Here is a 19,247-nt window from a genome sequence, read left to right as displayed (position 1 = left end):
CCCTCTCCCACTCTCCCAGTCTTCTCTCTCCCCTTCCTTTCTTTCCTAGTATGGACCAGCAGGCATTCTCTCTTTACCCCTTTCTAGACGCCTTTTCTAATACTTTACAAGACTCGGTGAGAGTCGCTCTGTCACTGGTGCGTCTCTGACAACCTCCCCTTTGGCTAAGGACACTCGGGACTGAACAATACACATAACCATTTTCACACACACAAAACATAGGCCAAGGCCTTGACCGACTCCCCAAGCTTACATACATACTTGTTGACCCTCAGAAGGACCACGGGGACCTGCCTGGTAGTCACAGACACCCTCAACCAGATCTTGGGGCCTCCTGAAGTATCTTGGCTTGAACTCACACCAAGCATTTGGCTCACCCCTAGTACCTGGTTTATCATCCCAGCTCTGCAGGTAGATGATGGGAAGGGACCGAGGCGCGCGCGCGCGGGGGGGGGGGGTGTCCCCTAGCCTTTAGGGAAGGAGTTACGGACCTCGGTCATACAAACACCTTCTCTCTCAACCTTTCCCCCAAGTCTCTTTAAACCTGAGTCAAATAACATGAAACTGGTCCCCAAACCTCCTGACGCTGTCTATAGAGTAGCTGGACTCGGCAGAAAGTGTAGCCAAAGGGGCGCCTGAAAGCGCCAGGCTCACACCCAAATCTCTGCTCACATTCTGGTTCTCATAGCCCGAGACAGTGCTGGGTAAGGGACTGCTCCAAGATAGAAAGAAACTTCGCGGTAGGGGGATTCGGAACTCTGTCTTATTCTCTAAATGTCAGTCCGGGAGTAACAACCTCAGAGCTGGCCTTAGGACCAGGTTGTCTGCCTGTCCAGCTCGGCACTTCCTTTTGGCCAGAGGGAGTGCATCGACCTCCTGAGCTTGTCTGGCCAAACTTGTGGGAGTTCTGCAAAAGGTGGCGTTCTGTGCGCCCCCAGTCTCCACTTCCACCCCCAAAGCACCAGGTGCTGGAGCCCAGCAAACCTCCTCTTTTCTGCAGGGTCGCGCCTGCGTCGCCTTCCTCGCACACTGGGTAATCCATCTAGCGGAGTCAGCCTGAACGCTGGGTGCATTTCCCTGTGGATACAGGGGACAGTGAGGAAAGGCGTCTAGAAAGACCGGTGGAGAGTAATAAAGATTAGGAGCGGGTGTGAGGCCTTCTTCTGTACAGTCGGAGGGTCCGGACTCCCACTTCCAGGCTCTAAACAACGCCCCACACGCAGAGGTGCGAGGACACCGGCCCCTCCCCTTCTCTTCTTTCTCTCCCGTTCGTCCTTCTCTTCTCTCCCTCCCCTTTTCCCTCTTCACCTCCAACCCTCTCCCCCCCCCCACCCTCCCGCATCCCCAATCTCCCGCTGCGCTGCGCTGCGCTTCGTGGAGCCAGCCAGAGTCCCAGAACCCTAGCTCGCACCCAATCGCCGACGGGGGGCGGGGCCCTGAGAGGGGCGGGATCGAAGAAGGAAGGGGCGAGGAGGGGCGGGGAAGGACCGGCTACCCTGAGCTTTGACTAGCAACTGCCGCGGCACAGCCCAGACCGCAGTGGTGGCGGGCATGGGCGATGGGGGCGCGGAGAGGGACCGCGGCCCCAAGCGCCAGGAGGAGCGTGGTGGCCGGAGCGGGCGCCAAGGAGACCACGGCGGAGCGGAAGATTTGCGTGCTGACACGAGTAGTGGGAGTCCGAGGGAGGTTGCCGCGACCTCGGTCTCCAGCCCCGCGGGCTCCAGGGAGAGCGGCGGAGATAGCGAGGGACAGCCCGCGCTCAGTGAGACGAACCACTGCCGCCGCATCCTGGTACGAGGTAAGGGGACAGCCGCGGCTCTAGTTCCTTGGGCTACCATGCTGTCCTTCTTGGGCATTCTGACCTTTCTACCGCGTCTGGAAAAACGCAGTTTATATACTCAGTTTATATACTGGTTCATTCATTCGGCAGTACACCCAGCAAATATTCCGAGTGCCTATTGTGTGCGGGACACTGAGCTGAACGCAGGGGACAAAGCAGGGGCTGGAAGGAGTCCTTGTTTCTCCGCCCAGCAGTTCGTCCTCCAGGGCTGGTCCTCTCTCTCTCTAGGCCCATCCAGGCGGGTTGCTGTAGTAAGAGATGCTAATCAGTTAGGGAAGCAAGACACCGAGAGCCAGGGCCCTCGCACAGCGGTTCTCGGAGCAAGGGTGTTGAAAGTGTCACACACGCTCTGCAGGGACAGGATTGGGAGGAACCCGAGTGGGCAGCTGCTGAAGAAGGCCGGCCCTGCAGGCAGGCGGAGTGCTTCCTCGCCTTAGCCCAGCCATGTTTCCCAGCACTGGGCCTTGCGTGGGTTAGTGCCCAGGGAAGGCTCGGTGGGCCGAAGAAGGCTGGCCCGCCACGGCTGCGCTGCCCCAGTTCCCACTAGCTTGGATGCCGACTCCTGGCTCCCCATCCGCCTAGACAGGCTGACGCTTTCTTCCTCAGCTCCGCTTGCCGTCACTCTGTTTCCCAATCCTTTCCCAGCGGGGAACTACTCTTCATAACACTCTCCTACCACTGTCCATCCGGACTCAGGCCCCCAGTGTCAACCTCCTGGGTCTGGGTCTCTCCAAGGTAGAAAGAATTCCTTCTATTTTTGGGTCCTGCTCTCAGCTGGACCTGGGGCCTGTTGTCCTCCGCCATCCTGGTATTTCTGATTCGCTCGCTCACTTGGCTTCTCCTAGCTGCCCTTTCGGAGCCTCTTCATCCTGTGTGCTCATCCTGGAACCTGCAGGCCTCAGGAGGCCACCAGCCATAGCCAATTTCCTCTCTTCTGCCTAGGAGAAGCTAGGTTTCTCTCTCTTGGAGCCGGTGAAGTATAGCTTCCTTTAATCTTTGAGTGGCCCTGGACCTCTGAGAGACAGCTAGGGCAGGACACAGGGACAGCCTGCCTGAAGGCTTAGAGACCGCCTGTCTGAAGGCATAGGAAGCTGTCTTGAATTCAGGGGAAGGGAAAGAGCATAAAGAAACACTCCTGGGAATAGGTGTGGTCACTAGAAGATTGGGTGGCCACTGCCACTCTAGGGACCCACACAGAATTAAGGCAGTCACACCACCGAGGTGTGAGGACTTGTTGGTCACTTGGGGTTAAATTAGAATTCTGTTCTGCCATCTGAGAGGTTCTAAGTGCAAGTGAACCACCAGTTGAGTTTCACTGAGGAAATCTGCAAGGCTTCCTTCCAGAGATGAAGGCACAGTCTAACGTTCCCAGCTCCTAGGGTAAGGTCTCCAGTCCTTGCTAGTGCTCTGCATCACGCCACCTAAGAACAGATGTGTCCTTCCTGTCAGGATGACTGAGTTTGGAGCCCAAAGATGACCCATCTCCCACGGACCTTTATGTAGAACAAATAAATCTTTTTCATGGGCATCAACGGGGTTGTCTCTGGGGCAGACTCTTAAAAGGGGAAGTAAAATGTGGTCCTCTCTCTTCTGGGATAGAACCACTTAAGCCAGGCCCCGTGCATCTTCAGGGATACTCTTCTGTAGTGTACTCCCACAAGGCCGTTCTCTTATATTTGTAAAGTATAATGGAAATATTAACTATGAAGTGCAGTTATCCGCCTGCCTGCAATGGAAAGCAAATGCAGCCCTCACAAATCCCCCTGCCCCCCTCCCATTTAATGACAAGGATGTTATTACAAGCCTGCAATGCCCCAATGTCGTTTACTGCTAATCCCTCCGAGGCAGGATCACTGGTGTCCGGCTTGAAGCCCCACCACAGCTAAGGGTGGAGGCTTCCATAAGTGAAACCAGCCCAACACTGGGGCAGGGAAGCCTTCATTGTCCAAAACAAACAGCCCTCGCATATGTCCTAAGCACATTTTACCCTGGTTCCCTGATCCTCTGAAGACATATTTTCCTCATATCTTCCAAGGCAGCCATTAAAAGGTGCAAGGGAGAGGATCTTTGCCCTGGCCGCTGGGAGGGTAGGGAGGGTAGAGAGATTCCACTCTCTCCACTTCTTTCCACCCTCCCTCCCACCCCTAGTTGTGGGATTGATTGAGAAAGATCTTTAGCCCTGGAAAGTCCAAGGATAGCTGGCGCCGGAGGTGAGCAGCATTGGTGTCTCATCTCTGGCCTTCCTGCCCTCCAGCCTTGGTGATTTTATCTCCAGGGAGCTTGCTAGGGATCCAGGGTGCTGCCAGGACTACAGAAAGTGCTCTGCAGGATCTCCATAGATACTGCTGAAGGAAGGAGTGGGTAGCCCTGGGGTGTCTGATGGCTGGGGCAGTGTGGTTTGGTAGTCAAGCCCCTGTTAACTACTGCCCCCCCCCACGCCATGGACCCAGGGACTGGGACTGAGCTCCTGCGGAAAGCCAGCAGTTTAGAGGTGAAGAACAACCCATAAAGGAGAATCAGACCATCTTGAAGAAAAGGGGCGGGGGGGGGTTCTCCTCTGTCCTCTAGGTAACCCTGCTTGGCCAATGTCTCAGATTTCCTCTGAGAATGCAAAGTTGGGAGCCCAGGAGGCCCCCTGTTCTGCTCACCAGCCTTCAAAATGGAGGCATTCTCTCCAGCGGTTGGCATAAGCACTGTGCAGGAAGAAGACAGACCAGACAGGGACACACCACAGACTTCCACACACAGTGAGGCTTCCTCCAGGACTCCACAGTCTCTAAGGCTCCTAGACATCCGTTGTGCAGGGCCTTTGGCCAAGGAGAGGTAGGGTGGAAGGAACCTTTTGTTTTATCTTGGAAGGGGCTCATCAGTGGAGGCAGGCGAGGAATGGGGCCCCCAAGCTCTAACCTTGCCCTGCAGTTGCCCAACCCTGTGCTGACTCTTTCAATGGAGAGGGATTGGGACAGGCAGTAGAGAGACAGTGTGATTCACAGATCCCTGCAATTGATAAATAAGCCTGCTGCCTCCTTTGGCTCAGCCCGGTGGTGCCTTCCAGACAAGAATGCTCCTCAGTTTTATGGTCAGTGCCAGGAGGCACCAATAATCTTCTCAGTCAGAAGTGCCCCTTGGAGCCTGCTGCCTCCTCTGCAGGTCTCCAAACGCTAGCCTCATCGGATGCACCCCCGCCTTTGCAAGAACCATTCCGAAAATGAAAAATTCTTCAGAGGAGTGATGCACTGGCTAGCTGTCCACCCGGCTAAAATGCCCTGGAGAAGAAATTGGACAGATGCACACGGTGCTTGGGGACCCAAGAACCCTGGGACTTTGACTTGAAATGACTTGAAACAACTCGAGCCTGATCTGGCCCTTCAAATCTCGCAGCCAGCCCGGTGGGAGCACCCAGCATGCATACCAGCCCAATGGTTGTGTGGGACTGGCCTGTCTTCTACAGCTGCACCGGAAAAGCGGCGCAAAGGACAGTGGCTTCAACAGCTGACTGTCTCTACCACCACGGAAGGCTAGGCTCCATTTCTACTGGCCCCTGAGCCTGGGGAGACCTCAAGGCTGCAGGCCTGGCCTTGCTGGGCAAGCGCTGTGCTTCAAAGCCAGGGCCTCATTGAATTACAGAGAGCTGGGCAAAGCCCCAGTCTTGGGCCTCGGAGGTGTCCCCATATCTCAGTCTGTGGATACATTCGGAAACCTGGTCCTGCACACGCCCGCCCGCCCGCCCGCCCGAAGCAGATGTTGAGAGCTCTAGAAGACTCGTACAGGAAACCGCATTTTGGAATTTCGGAAGATTTTTGTTTGTTTGTTTGTGCTTGTTTTTTTAATTTTAGTGTTTGTCGAATGTACTTTAATTTTTCCCCTTTGTTTCATTTGTTGTCAGCAGAAGAACCGCATTCTCGCCGCTGGTCTGTGCGCGGGTCATTTAGTTCTGTATTTTCACCTCTGTGTACTAAGACGCTCCCCACAGGAAGCCGAAGCAGGCACCAGAACGTGGCCTTGCGGCTGCTCTTCCGACCAAACCTCGTTACAGGGCTCTGCACAGTTACAGGGAATCCCCACATCCACAGGACCCAATGAGGGGTCGCTGGGAACAAATCCTTGGAAAGCTGGTGCTGGCAGTGTGGATCGCTGGGGCCGGGGGAAATCCGTGTCGCGTCGCAGGGCGGCCTTCGCTCAAACCCGCCTTCAGGCTGCCTGCGCCACCCGCTAGAAAGGGCGTCTGTGCATCATGGAGGCCTCGACGCCATTGCTCAGCTGCCTCTGCCTTCTGTTTCTCTCCGGGTTGGACACATCTCTTCCATTTCGTTTTAATCGGGGGCGACAGGGGGAGCCTATGAGGTTTTTTGCCTTCCCTTTCGTGTTTGTTTCATAGGTGAGAATTTGGCCTGGTTCTCCGGGGATCCGGCGGCTGTAAAAGCCCCTGTTCTGCACCGCAGGTGGAGCCGGTCTGAGAAAAGGCGCAAAGGGCAGCAAGCCCTCCCCCGGAGAGCCAGGGTAGCTTAGGAGCCCGGCGAGTCCTTCGGAAGGGAAGGGCGCTTAGGGCTCTACCACCACCTGCAGACGCCGGGATTTTCCAGCGGCCTAGACGCTGCGGAGAAGGCACAGCGACCGGTGGGGATCTGGTCTCAAAAGTCAAGGGCGAATGAAATTAAGTAGGTACAGGTTTCGTTGTTGTAACCTGAAGCAGGGTGTCAGCCTGCAGAGGCGGTGCCCTCTCTAACCTTTGCTCTCGGTGCTGTGCCTTCCTTTCTTCTCGACTTAGTTCACAGACACCAACGTGCAGTCCTGTGTACCTGAATGAGTAAAGTCTGGGGTGCTTCTCAACCTGGAGATTTGCTGCCAAACAGCCCCTGGCACTGGGCTCCTAGATCGCACAGTGGTGGAAAGGGAGGTGTCAGGAGAGCAGGCAGTCGGAATCCCCATTCTCTCTGTGCCCCTGGGAGGTGGGCACCATGCCTGCTCAGCCCACGTCATTTTTCCTTTCTCAGCACACAGTGGGCACTCAAATATTTGCCAAATAAATTAAAGAAGACCATTTGCTACTCTGAGCTATTTCCTAAGCACAAGCCGGCTAGTGACCACTCACTCATGAATGTGCTGAAATTCCTTTCTATTTTAGCGGTACACATTTGTTTGGATAGAAGGGGCATACAACATAAAAGCTAAGGCGTGAGGTCGACGGAACCTTATTTTTAAAATTACTAACTTTGGGAATCGCAAAAAAAGAACCTAAAATAGGACAACCTTAATTTCGTGTGTGTGTGTGTGTGTGTGTGTGTGTGTGTGTGCTCTGATCATAGGTCTGGGAAGGCATTGTGGAATTTCTTGCAAGGTCGTTGGACTTGCAGGACCGCAGTGGAAGCGCCAGTAAGGTTCCAGCAGAACTAGCCTAAACGGATGGTAGCCAAGAATCTGTAATGGGAGACAGAAAGATGGCCTCAGCTTCAAGGTTAGCCTCCTCACGGTCTATCAAAAAAAAAAAAAAAGTAAAACAAAAACGAAAACAAACCAAACCAAACCAACAACAAAACAAAAATATCTAACAACGAACAAACTTAAACAAACTTAAACCACTAGATAATTCTGCACCCCGCCAACCCGCAAGGCTGCGGCAGCTTAGAAAAATAGGGCTGTTCTTTCTTTTGCTGAAGGTTTGACCTCCCCGAGCCTGGTGCCCTAGCGGGCTTGCGCGGAGGATCCCACACCCTCAAGGTACACCTTAGGCTGGCCACACTCATCCACGTTGACTAGCCCACGGAGGGCTTTAATTCCAGAATACAAGCTCCACAGGAAAACAGATGCAGAGGCAGCTATGGCTGCCGGAAGCCGCATCCCTTCCTTGCTGTGCTCGTCCAGGTGATTTCCTTATGCTATTTTGAAATTCACTTTTAAAAACTCTTAAACTGCTGTCCCACCAGTTCAGTGTCCTTGATGGTGCAGGAAGCTAATCGTGTCGCCCTGGGAAGGCCCTGCATTTGGTCTAGTTTAGTACAAATACCGTGAAATAAACTCCCAAGGCCCCAGGCTTTGTGCAGATTTTTGTAATGTTTCAGCGAAATAAATTCCTAGCAGCAAAACTGCTGATTCGAAAGAAATTTCACTCAATTGTTAAGTAGGGAAATCACCAAAATCAACCTATTATTATTATTATTATTATTATTATTATGTGTGTGTGTGTGTATGTTCACTCATGTATGGAGGTCAGAGGACAATTTCAGGAGTTGGTTCTTCCTACCATCTGGGTCCTGGGGAAGGAACTCAGGCTGTCTCTCCCTGGATCTGCTGAACCTTCTCACGAGTCCCTAATCTCCCCCACCCCCTTTTAAAGTCTAAGGCAAAAAACTCTTCCACTCTTTTTGGCCATTTGCCTGTTTTTGCACATTTGTACAGCTATGTTTATTTTCCTTCCACTGCATTTCGATGTAAAGAATCCTTGCTTATATTTAACAGATATTTAGTGTTTCTTTGTATGGCTCTTTGTCACATGGCCGGTGCCTGATGGGTGGACATTTTCTGTTGCTATTGCACACATACTGCAGTAAACAAACTTGGGGGTTTTTGTTGGTTGGTTGGTTATTTTCATTTGGTGGGTATATCTGTGAGGGAGCTCCTCAAAGTGGGTTACTGGGTCAAAGGGTGTCTTTGTTTAATTGTCCTTGGAGGTGGCGATTTACATTGCTAGGGGAATGCTGGCAGTTACTTTTCCCAACCCTCTCCGAGCCTCAGGTACTGGGCAAGCCTCCCCTCTACCTTTGAACTGTTTACCTAACCCTGTCTCTAGACCTATTTTTTATGTTTGTTTGTTTGATTGATTCAGAAGGTTGCTTGTTGTTAAATATTTTACAGTATGTGGGGGGGGGCTTTGAACTGTTTACCTAACCCTGTCTCTAGACCTATTTTTTATGTTTGTTTGTTTGATTGATTCAGAAGGTTGCTTGTTGTTAAATATTTTACAGTATGTGGGGGGGGGATGGGTGGGTGTTGTGTATACACAAGGCCAAAGGAGATAATTGGATCCCCTGGTGCAGGAGCTCTGGTCCTTTAAAAGAGCAATATGCTTTTTCTACAAGAGAACAGTATGCACTCTTAACTGTTAAGCCATATCTCCAGCCTCTGTTTTGTTTTTTCTTTTTACATTTTCATTTATTTACTGTGTGTGTGAGTGTGAGTGCTTGGCGGTCAGAGGTCCGCGGTCTGTGGAAGCAGGGGATGGAACTCGGGTCCTCGAGCTTGGCAGCATAGCACTTTGACCAGCTGAGCCATCTGGCTGGCCCCTGGGTTTGGTGTTTTGAGACAATATGGACGTGTAGTCCAGGCTGGGTTAGAACTCACTATGAAGCCAAAGTTGATCTTGAACTCTGGAATCTTTGCCTCCACTTCCCCGTTGTGTGTGAGAGCTACCACATCTGGCCTGCTTACATATTGATAGATATTGTCAAATTCGTCTGCAAAAGAGGTCTAGTAATTCACACTGCTTTGCCTCATTCTTAGACCCTGTGGGTCATTTAGACACTGTCAGTGTCACTGGAGAGCTGGCATCTAACTTCACATCTTGGTTAGTGAAGCTGAGTGTCTTCCCACATCCCGGAGCACAGGAGCATCTCCCCTGCAGCCAATTGCTGGCTCTTCCTTTTGACCATATTTTCAAATACTCCTTTCCTCGTCAGCCCATAGAAATTCTGTATATAGTCCCCCCCCCATTGATCTCAGTTTTATTGTGGTTGGTCTAGTTTATAGCTCGATTTTCAACTTTATGTTGGCCTTTGTTTTCTTTGGTGTAAGATGTCTTTTTAATCATATACTCCATCAAGCTGGTTTGCCTTGATATAGATAGATAGATGGATAGATAGATAGATAGATAGAGATAGAGACTCTTACTTCCCTGTATGATGTATGCCTACTCCAAGGATGTTCCAAGTAATTGAAACATACAAGAATGCGAGTTACGTATTGCAAAATCAGGTAGTGTTTTCACAAACCCCTTTTCTCATTTAGCAAATGTTATGTGGAAATATATCTAGAATTCTTTCATTCTTTTTTGAATAAACTTCACAGTGTGCAGTTGTGTAGCTAACATGTTATTTATTTGACTAATTTTCTACTGATGGGTATTCAGGTTGGTTCTTTGACACAATTCTAAACTCGTGTGTGTGTGTGTGTGTGTGTGTGTGTGTGTGTGTGCGCACCCACGCTTGGGTTTTATTCATGGGAATGTGAGTGTGCACGCCCTAAGCACCCAGTACAGTGCATGCAGAGGTCAGAACAGGACAAGGCATGTTGTCCTCTATCCCTTACTGCCAATTGCCTTGAGAGAGGCTCTCTCACTGAACTGGAAGCTCCACATTTTGCCGTTTCTATCAGGCTGACTGACCACGTGGTGTCTCTGCCCTCAAGTGCTGGGGTTTCAGGCACACACCCTGGCTTTCTTTGTGGGTCCTGGGGATTCAAACTTAGGAGCCTGTGCTTGCAGAGCAAGCTCTCTTATCCAGCAAGCCATCTCCCTAGCCCCAAGGCTGCATCTTAATTAAACAAGTAGTTTTTTCTTAATCTAATTTATGGGAAATATGGCAACAGTGCGATCACTCTTTTATATTAAGGAATTGTTGCTTTGGTTTTTATTGTTGTTATTTTGTTTGCTTTGTTTGAAAATGGTGTCTGACCCTGCCTTGCAGTCATTCTCCTTCCTCTGCCCCCTGAGCCGGAGTGACAGGTGGCCCGCCACACCTGCCATGGAGTCTCCTGAGCTGGAGGTGCAGGTGGCCCGCCACACCTGCCATGGAGCCTCCTGAGCTGGAGGTGCAGGTGGCCCGCCACACCTGCCATGGAGCCTCCTGAGCTGGAGGTGCAGGTGGCCCGCCACACCTGCCATGGAGCCTCCTGAGCTGGAGGTGCAGGTGGCCCGCCACACCTGCCATGGAGCCTCCTGAGCTGGAGTTGCGGGTGGCCCGCCACACCTGCCATGGAGTCTCCTGAGCTGGAGGTGCAGGTGGCCCGCCACACCTGCCATGGAGTCTCCTGAGCTGGAGTTGCGGGTGAACCCTCCACACTGGCATGGAGTCACTCTTTTATTGCTATAATAATACTCTTGTTAAGTTTCTTAGAAAGTCTCTTTGTGGGTGAAGTAACACAATGTTTTGCTAAAAAGTGCGGCCATACCAAAGAAATAGCACTGTTTCCGAGATGATAATGGGAACACCAGGAGGCAGTGAGCATCCATATGGCATTCTCTTTCATTTTGTATGTATTTGCAAAGTATCATAACAAAATATTTACAATAATTGAAATTGTTTCACATATACACGGTATGGTTACGATTACAAGATAAATTCGTAGAAGTAAAAATTTAAAAACATGCCAGATGGTGATGGTACATACTTTTAATCCCAGCTCTTGGGAGGCAGAGGCAGACAGATCTCTGTGAGTTCGAGGCCAGCCTGGTCTACCGAGTGAGGTCCAGGATAGCCAGGGCTACAGAGAGAAACTCAAAAAAAAAAAAAAAAAGAAAAGAAAAAAGAAAAAAATTAAATACAACAAAGCCATTATAGGTATTTATATATTTCATATCAAACATGCCAGCTCACATCCCCAGTAAGCAAAAACACAAGTGTAATTTCACTGCTTCCTTCCAGAAGAGGTCAGGCTTTCAGAGTAAAACCTTTCCAAGTAAAAAAACACAAACAAACCCTCAGAGTTTCCAACTGCTAGTAAGGTTAAACCTGCTAATATTTATTCTGCATTTTTATTTTATCTGCTGTACACTTGATTACTTCTGTGTTGAATTGACTTCTCTTACCTCAAGTTTGAAAGAGATCTTTTTAAAAATTTACTATTTACTTACTGTGTGTGTATATGCGTGTATTGCCTGCTTGTATGTATGTGTGTCTTGTGTGTGCAAATGGGTGCTTGTGAGCCGCCATGTGGGTGCCGGTTGTGAAACCTGGGGCCTTTGTAGAAAAGACGTGCCCCCACTGGCTGAGGAGTCGCTCCAGCCCTGCAAGGGCTACTAACACACCAAGGAAACAAACCCTTCTGTGGCTTGTGTTGCAGACATCCCTCAGGTCTTTGCTTTTTGCAAATCGTTCTGAGATTTATTTTGTTTGTGAATCGAAATTGAAACTGTCATTACATCTAATGACTGTCTCCTTTGGGCATTTTAGACTTTAGTTCCTGATGGGAAATGGAGAGGGGGAGGAGGGAGGGACGGACGGAATTAGAATGTGGAAATGCCCATTTGTGGAAGGAGGAATCCATTCTGCACAACCCCGGGCAGACACTCAAGTCACTTAAAGAAAATGGTGCTGGGTGTCGCTTCAGCAGCACACGTACTAAAATTGGAAAGATACAGAGAAGATTAGCATGGCCCCTGCGGGAGGGTGACACGCAACTGTTTGGAGCATTCCATATTAAAGGAATCAGAGGAAGGAAAGAAAGAAAAGAGGTGCTAGGCAAACTTACCGTCCTGGTGTTTTTCCTTGCCAGTAACATCAGTGCTATGTAAATGTTATGTTAATGGCCATTAATTCTCTTTTTTGTTTTTGTTTTTGTTTTTTGGGGTTTTTTGAGACAGGGTTTCTCTGAAGCTTTGGAGCTCCTTTAGACCAGGTTGGCCTCAAATTCACAGAGATCCACCTGCCTCTGCCTCTGCTCCTGAGTGCTGGGAGTAGCCACGTGCCACCACTGCCCAGCTCATTTAAGAAACTCTTCACTAAACATTTTGATCTGAATTTGCTTGAATCCTTGAATAAGCACAGAAACACACATCTAAGAGTTGTCTGACAGGTCAGGAGGAAGGTTGGGGGGACTGTGGGAGAGCACTGGTCCCATTTGCTCAAGGTGCTTGGTGCCATCTTTAGTACTGGGGGAAAATTTTTGTTTTCAAAGCAAACTAAATACTTCAAAAAAATTATACAAAGGATGCTGGGAGAAATATTCCTTCTCTGATCAACTTTTAGTCCCCAGAGGGAACAGAAGGAAAGGCAGATTCCCTGCCAGACATACACAGACACACACATACATACATGACTTGCTACTGTGTGGGTACATATGAGCACACAGGAGTTTACTCTACAAATGCATAATACACACACACATGCACATAGACACACACACATAAATATATACACACACATGCATACACACACATACCTACACACATACACATAGATACACACACATAAATATATACACACACATGCATACACACACATACATACACACGCACACACATACATACACACACATGCATACACACATACATACACATGCACACACATACATACACACGCACACACACATACATACACACGCACACACACATGCATACACACGCACACACACATACATACAAATACACGCATGCATACACACATACATACACACATGCATACACACATACATACACACACATGCATACACACGCACACATGCACACACATACGTACACATGCACACATGCACACACACATACACACATACACAACTTCACACATACTTGCTGTCTCAAGTGACAGTGTCTGGTGAATGTCGACCCAAGTTACTAGATGAAGCATTCCTCGTTCTTACTAAAGGCTCCAGAGTAGCCAAAGGCTCGCTGGTTTCATCAGCCATTCTATTATTAAGCTTTGGACATGTTTTTTGTTTGTTTTTTGTTTTTGTTTTTTAATGAAACTACATAGCAGTGGATTTGACCTCATCAAATTCCAGTGTTTCTTTAGGACAGACAGCTCTTCAGGGGCTCTAGGAGACCCTCATATTTATTGTCATTTGTTTGCTTATTTATGGATTGTATTGATATTATTCTGTTGGTCTACACAGACAGTGGCTCTCCAGGACACCACCAGTCCCTCTCCCTTTCCTCCTCGCCCTGACGTCCTATTTCCTCTTCTCTTTTATGCTGTGTGTGTGCGTGCACATACATGCAAGCATACATACATGCATACATGATTTGCAGTGTCTCTGAGCAATTCTAGGACCCCAGAGTGTGAGAGAACACGTGTTTTTGTCCAGTTCTGCCTGATTTCATTTAACTTCAGTTAATTCAGTAGCCTCAGGTCACACCTATTTGCCAGCAAATGGCTTCTTTAATTAAAAACAAAAACAAAAAAAAAACAAACCTCCATCTTTAAAATCTCTGTATGTGTGTGTGACAAGCCACAGCACTTGTATGGACGTCAAAGGACAACATTCTGTGAGTCTGCTCTGTCCTTCCACTATGTGGATCCGGGAGACAGAAACCAGGTCACCAGACTCAGTAGCAAATGCCTTAGCCCCCAGCTCTCAGCAGCCCCCAGTTTAATTCTTCTTTATGGCTGAATAAAACTCCATTGCGTTACCACACTCTATTATCCACCCCTCTGTTGATGGACACCTTGGCAGAGCCTGATCCCTGGCTACTGTGAATGGGGCTGCAGTTGCCCCCACCCCAATACTCTTCATATTGTGTCCATTTGTGTTTCTGTAGAAGCTTCAGGGAGCCTGATTACTCTGGCTCTGGCCAGCAGTTTTCCTAGTCTGAGAAATGCGATGTTTCAAAAATCCCAAGGACCTCAAACTGCTCTCCTGGTCCGTCTCTGACTTACTGTCAGCCTGAGCACTTCCCATTTTACTTTATTTTTAAAGATTTGCTTATTTTTACTTAATGTGCATGAGTGTTTTGCCTGCATGTATGTCTGTGCACCACATGTGTGCGCAGCCCCATGGAGGTCAGAAGAGGGTATCAGATAACCTGGAACAGACAGCTGTGCTCTGGAGAATTTGTTCAGCTTTGGCCCTGGCCTTGAGCAGCTGGGTGTGTTCTGACCCTGAGAGGGTTCTGCCAGGTAAGAGCTCTTCTCTCCCTGTAGAAGCATTTTCTCAGAAGCACTCTCATGGTCATTGCTTTCCTCTGATGTCTTTTATATCTTTCCTTGATTTTTGAAGCTGTTTTTCACATTTAAGTGTTAATTTGGTACTGTATACAGCGTCAGATAGATCACCTTATTCCAAACAATGAGCTAATTGTCCAGGGCCAATGTCTTGAACATCCTGCCTTTCCTCCAGCTGAATTGAAATGCCACCTTTGTAGAACATTCAGGATCCCTGAGGCCCTGTGGCTCTGCCTCAAAGTGCTTCTCTCCGAGTCTCTCTCACCACGTCAGCGACTCTGGATTTATAATAGATTTCACTGTATGGCAATGTGCGCATTGTCTCCTTTTTCTGTTTTGTTTTATATGTGTGTGTGCATAAATATAAAACTTTGTAAATACAAAACACAAATTTATCTATTTGTTTGACACAGGTCTCTCTATGTACAACCCTAGCTGTCCTTGGAATTCATTATGTAGACCAGGCTGACCTCAAATTCACAGGGGTCTTTCAAAGTCTGCCTCTCAAGTGTGCAGCACATCCAGCTCTAGTTTGATCATTTTTATTATCACATAATCATGTACATGGTGATGGGGTCACAGAACCATTTTTTTTCTGATGCTGGGGAGATGATTCCTAGTAGAGCACCCAGGCAGGGTGGGGGGCGCTGTGTGGGGCAGGAGGCAGAAACAGAAGGATCCCTGGGGTTTGCTGGCCAACAGTCTAACCAACCCAGGAACTCCAGGTTTACTGTGAGAGTCTGTCTGAAGCAATAAGGTGGATAGCAATAGTGGAAGATACCTGACACGGCCCTCTGGCTGTCACACACTTGAATATCCACATGTACATTCACACACAGACATTTTCATACACATGTATCATATGCTTTGACCAATTTCCCTCTCCTTTATATTTCTCTCCTTCTAATTATTCCTATATGTTCCCCCAGCCTTGTTTCTATTTTTAATCCTATATACACTTACATATCATATATGCTTTTTCCCCCCCAAGACAGGGTTTTTCTGTAGCTTTGGAGCCTGTCTTGGAATTAGCTCTTGTAGACCAGGCTGGTCTCGAACTCAGAGATTTGCCTGCCTCTGCTTCCCAAGTGCTATGATTAAAGGTGTGTGCCGCTACTTCCTGGCCATATATGCTTTCATATATATATATATATATATATATGTATGTATATGTATATGTATATATATATATCTCCAGAGATGAGGGAAACATAGTACTTGTATTCTGAGTTTGGCTTATTTCAGTTAATACAATGATTTCTGTTTGCATTCATTTTCATGCAGATTTCACAAGTTGGTTCTTATGTCTGGCTGCACAGAACTCCATTGTGGATATGCAACACTTTCTGTCTGTCCATCTGCTGATAGCCAGCTAGGCTGAATAGTGGGGCAATAAAATCGGATGGGCGGGGTCTCCAACATGTTCAGTTTTGCCTCTTTATTTATGGTTGGTCAAGACAGGGTTTCTCTGTAGCTTTGGAGCCTGTCCTGGAACTAGCTCTTGTAGATCAGGCTGGCCTCGAACTCACAGAGGTCCTCCTGCCTCTGCCTCCCGAGTGATGGGATTAAAGGCGTGCCCAACCACCACTGCCCGGCTTGCCTCTTTATTTTTTTCCCCAAGACAGGGTTTCTCTGCGCAGCCCTGGCTGTCCTGGAATTCACTCTGCTTTTCAGGCTGGTCTCCAACTCCAAGATCCTCTTTTGTCTCCTGAGTGCTGGGTTTAAAGGCACCAGCCCCTGACCCACCACCGCCGCCACCACCATCCGGTACCTCCTTTGATAGACTTTTCCTTAACTATTTAAATTTCCATAGTAAACGTGCGTGAATTTTCCATAAGGAATTTTTATAGTGGCAATATTTTTTTTTCTGGATCAAGGCAGGAAGAATCTTGTCTCAATTAGAAACCGACATATTAAAGCGAGACGTGTTGGCGCGTGTGCCTGTAATCCCAGCACTCCAGAGGCTGAAGCAGGAAGATTGCTGGGTTCAAGACCAGTCTGGGCTACATAACACAACCTTGTCTCATAAATGAAAATGAATAACCACAAAGTCACACACAACAGCTTCTTGCAGAAAGGGCCTTCCTGGGGCGAGGTAGGAAGTAAAGTCAGGGAGGGCCATCAGGGTCCTGTGGGAGAAGGGCCAGGGGCCCCTGTTTGATCTGGAGATTGAATTTGTAACTGCCAGGTTTGTTTTATTATCTTCTCTGCTCCCATTTTTACATTGTTCTGTTTAAAAAATTTATTTTTTATTGTAAATAAATCAGTTATATTTGAAAATAATTTAAATTTATTCTCTCTCCCCTTTCTCCATACAGGATCTCTAGAAATAGAACCTTGTCTATTTTATTATGTCCTCAGGGTCTAGAACAGTTCTTGGCACATTGATAAATATCTATTAAACAGTTAAATAGATATGATTCTAATTATTTACATAGATGGAATAGTACTATACATATTATTTATTTTAACATATTTTTCAATAATATTTTATGTATATAATAGCTTTGTATGTGTGTGTACCACATACATGGAGGTCAGAAGAGAGCTTCAGATTCCCAGAAACTGGAGTTACAGACAGTTGTGAGCCACCATGTGGTTGCTGGGAATGACCCAGGGTTCTCTGCAAGAACAGCCAGTGCTCTTAACTGCTGAGCCATCTCTCTTCCCCCCAACTGTGTTATTTTGCGTTACTTTCTTACACTTAGTATCAGTTCATTTGATCCTTATTTCACTCTTTTTCACTTCTATTAGATACTTTATAGTATGGGTCACAGGGGGCTCAGTCATTTCCCTGTGGATAACACAGAGAGTGCTTTGAAAAAAACAATTATTGTTATTGTTGCTTTGAGGTTGGGTCTCACTGTGTATCCCAGGCTGGCCTAAAGCTCACAGAGATCCACCTGCCTCTGCATTTTGAAGTGCTGAGATTAAAGGTGTTCACTGCCGTGCCAAGCCTATGTCTTGAGGTGTGGTTTGTATATGTGTGGGTATGGGGGTGTGATAAGTGCATAGATAGAAACTGAGTCAACATTAGGTGTCTTCCACAATTGTTCTCCATGTGTTATTATTATTTATTTCTGTTTTGTGTAAGTATTTGTCTGCATACATATGTATGCACACAGGTAGAGAATCCACAGAGATCTGAGAGGGCTTGGATTCCTTACAACTAAAGATGGTTGTGAGCCACCCTGTGGGTGCTGAGACCAAACCCAGGCCCTCTGCAAGAGCACTAAGTGCTCTTAACTGACAAACTGTCTCTCCAGCTGCTTCATCTTGGTTTTCAAGATGGGGTTTCTCACTAAACCTGGAGTTCATCAATTCACTTAACTGTCTGGCCAATGAGCTCCAGGGATCCACCTGTCTCTGCCCCCACTCCTGCTGGGATTGAACACCCACCTTGCTGAGCTTTACCTGGGTGCTTGAAATTCACACTCAGGTCCTCACGCTCGTGCGGGAATCCTCTCGCCCACTGAGTTCTTTCTACAAAGCAGTGTTCTCATCCAGCTGTTTATTGTATGTTTTATCTTTGGTGTTTTGCTCAGACAAGCTTTCCACTTTAATGGAGGCAGATGCGTCTTTTGTGTTTCTTCCAATCTCCTGTGTTCTATCTGCTTAGAAAGCTCCTAATAGAATCAGGGGTGGTGTAGCACATCTTTAATCCCAGCACTCAGGAGGCAGAGGCAGGTGGATCTCTGTGAGTCCGAGGCCAGTCTGGTCTACAGAGTGAGTTTCAGGACAGTCAGGGATAAGACACCTTGTGTTGGAAAAAGGGTCCTAAGAAAGTGCCCTGGAGCTGGAGAGACGGTTCGGCAGTTAAAAACAGAAATCCGAGTTCGATTTCCAGCACCCACGCTGCAACGCACAACTCTCTGTAGCTCCGGTTCCGGAAGGTTTAGTACGCTCTTCCGTCTCCTCGGTCACCAGGTCCACTCCTGGTACCCAGATATACATGCAGCCAAACACTCACACACATAATAAAATAAAATAAATCTGAAAAAAGGAAGTACCATACCATATTTTTGTAATGTCTTTACCATATTAATTTTTTAACCATTCTTAATTCACCATTTTATAAGCAGTGACTTGCTCTGAGATTTACTTGAAACTTGATATTTGTGGTGGGGGAAAAGGTTTTCACTTAATTTTATTCCAAATAAACCATTTGTGGGCACTGGTATATTTAAGTTTGTTTATGAGCGTACCCTGCCCTCATCTGGAATGTTCCTTCCAGGCTGAAGGAATGGCTCAGCAGGTAGGAGCTCTTGCCACTCTTGTAGAGGACTTAAGATCAGCAACTGCATCTAACTCCAGCTCCAGGGGATCCAACACCCTCTTCTGGCCTCTGTGGGCACTGCACACACACGCAGGGCAGGATGGTGGTGGCTAGATAGCTCCATCTCTGTAATCCGTGTCTGGTAGTGCACACCCTCCATCCTATTGCCTACTCGAGGAATTGCCACTGGAGCTCCGTTCCATTTGTCATGGTCGCAATCTACTTATTTACTTGGTATTTTAATATAGTGCATTTTTGGCAT

The 19,247-nt window shown here is 47.9% G+C and overlaps 1 protein-coding gene and 1 non-coding gene across 2 annotated transcripts in view; both read left to right on the top strand.

Annotated features, from left to right (window-relative positions):
- The first annotated feature begins 1,551 nt into the window (after positions 1-1,551).
- The window catches only part of Vax2 (ventral anterior homeobox 2), a 28,372-nt gene continuing 10,676 nt past the window's right edge, over positions 1,552-19,247 (top strand). The window contains exon 1 of the mRNA XM_041679342.1: positions 1,552-1,798. Within this exon, the coding sequence (XP_041535276.1) occupies positions 1,552-1,798 (247 nt within the window). The remainder of the gene's footprint in view (positions 1,799-19,247) is intronic.
- LOC121443805 lies at positions 12,149-12,254 on the top strand. The gene has a single exon (XR_005973707.1). It is a non-coding gene; the product is annotated as a U6 spliceosomal RNA (small nuclear RNA).

The sequence above is a fragment of the Microtus oregoni genome, unplaced genomic scaffold (assembly GCF_018167655.1).
Source record: "Microtus oregoni isolate MIOR12 unplaced genomic scaffold, Mior012 000002F_ref0000024, whole genome shotgun sequence".
Lineage (NCBI taxonomy): Eukaryota > Metazoa > Chordata > Mammalia > Rodentia > Cricetidae > Microtus > Microtus oregoni.
The sequence above is the reverse complement of the archived record's forward strand: the minus strand, read 5'-3'. Positions and strand labels throughout refer to the sequence as shown.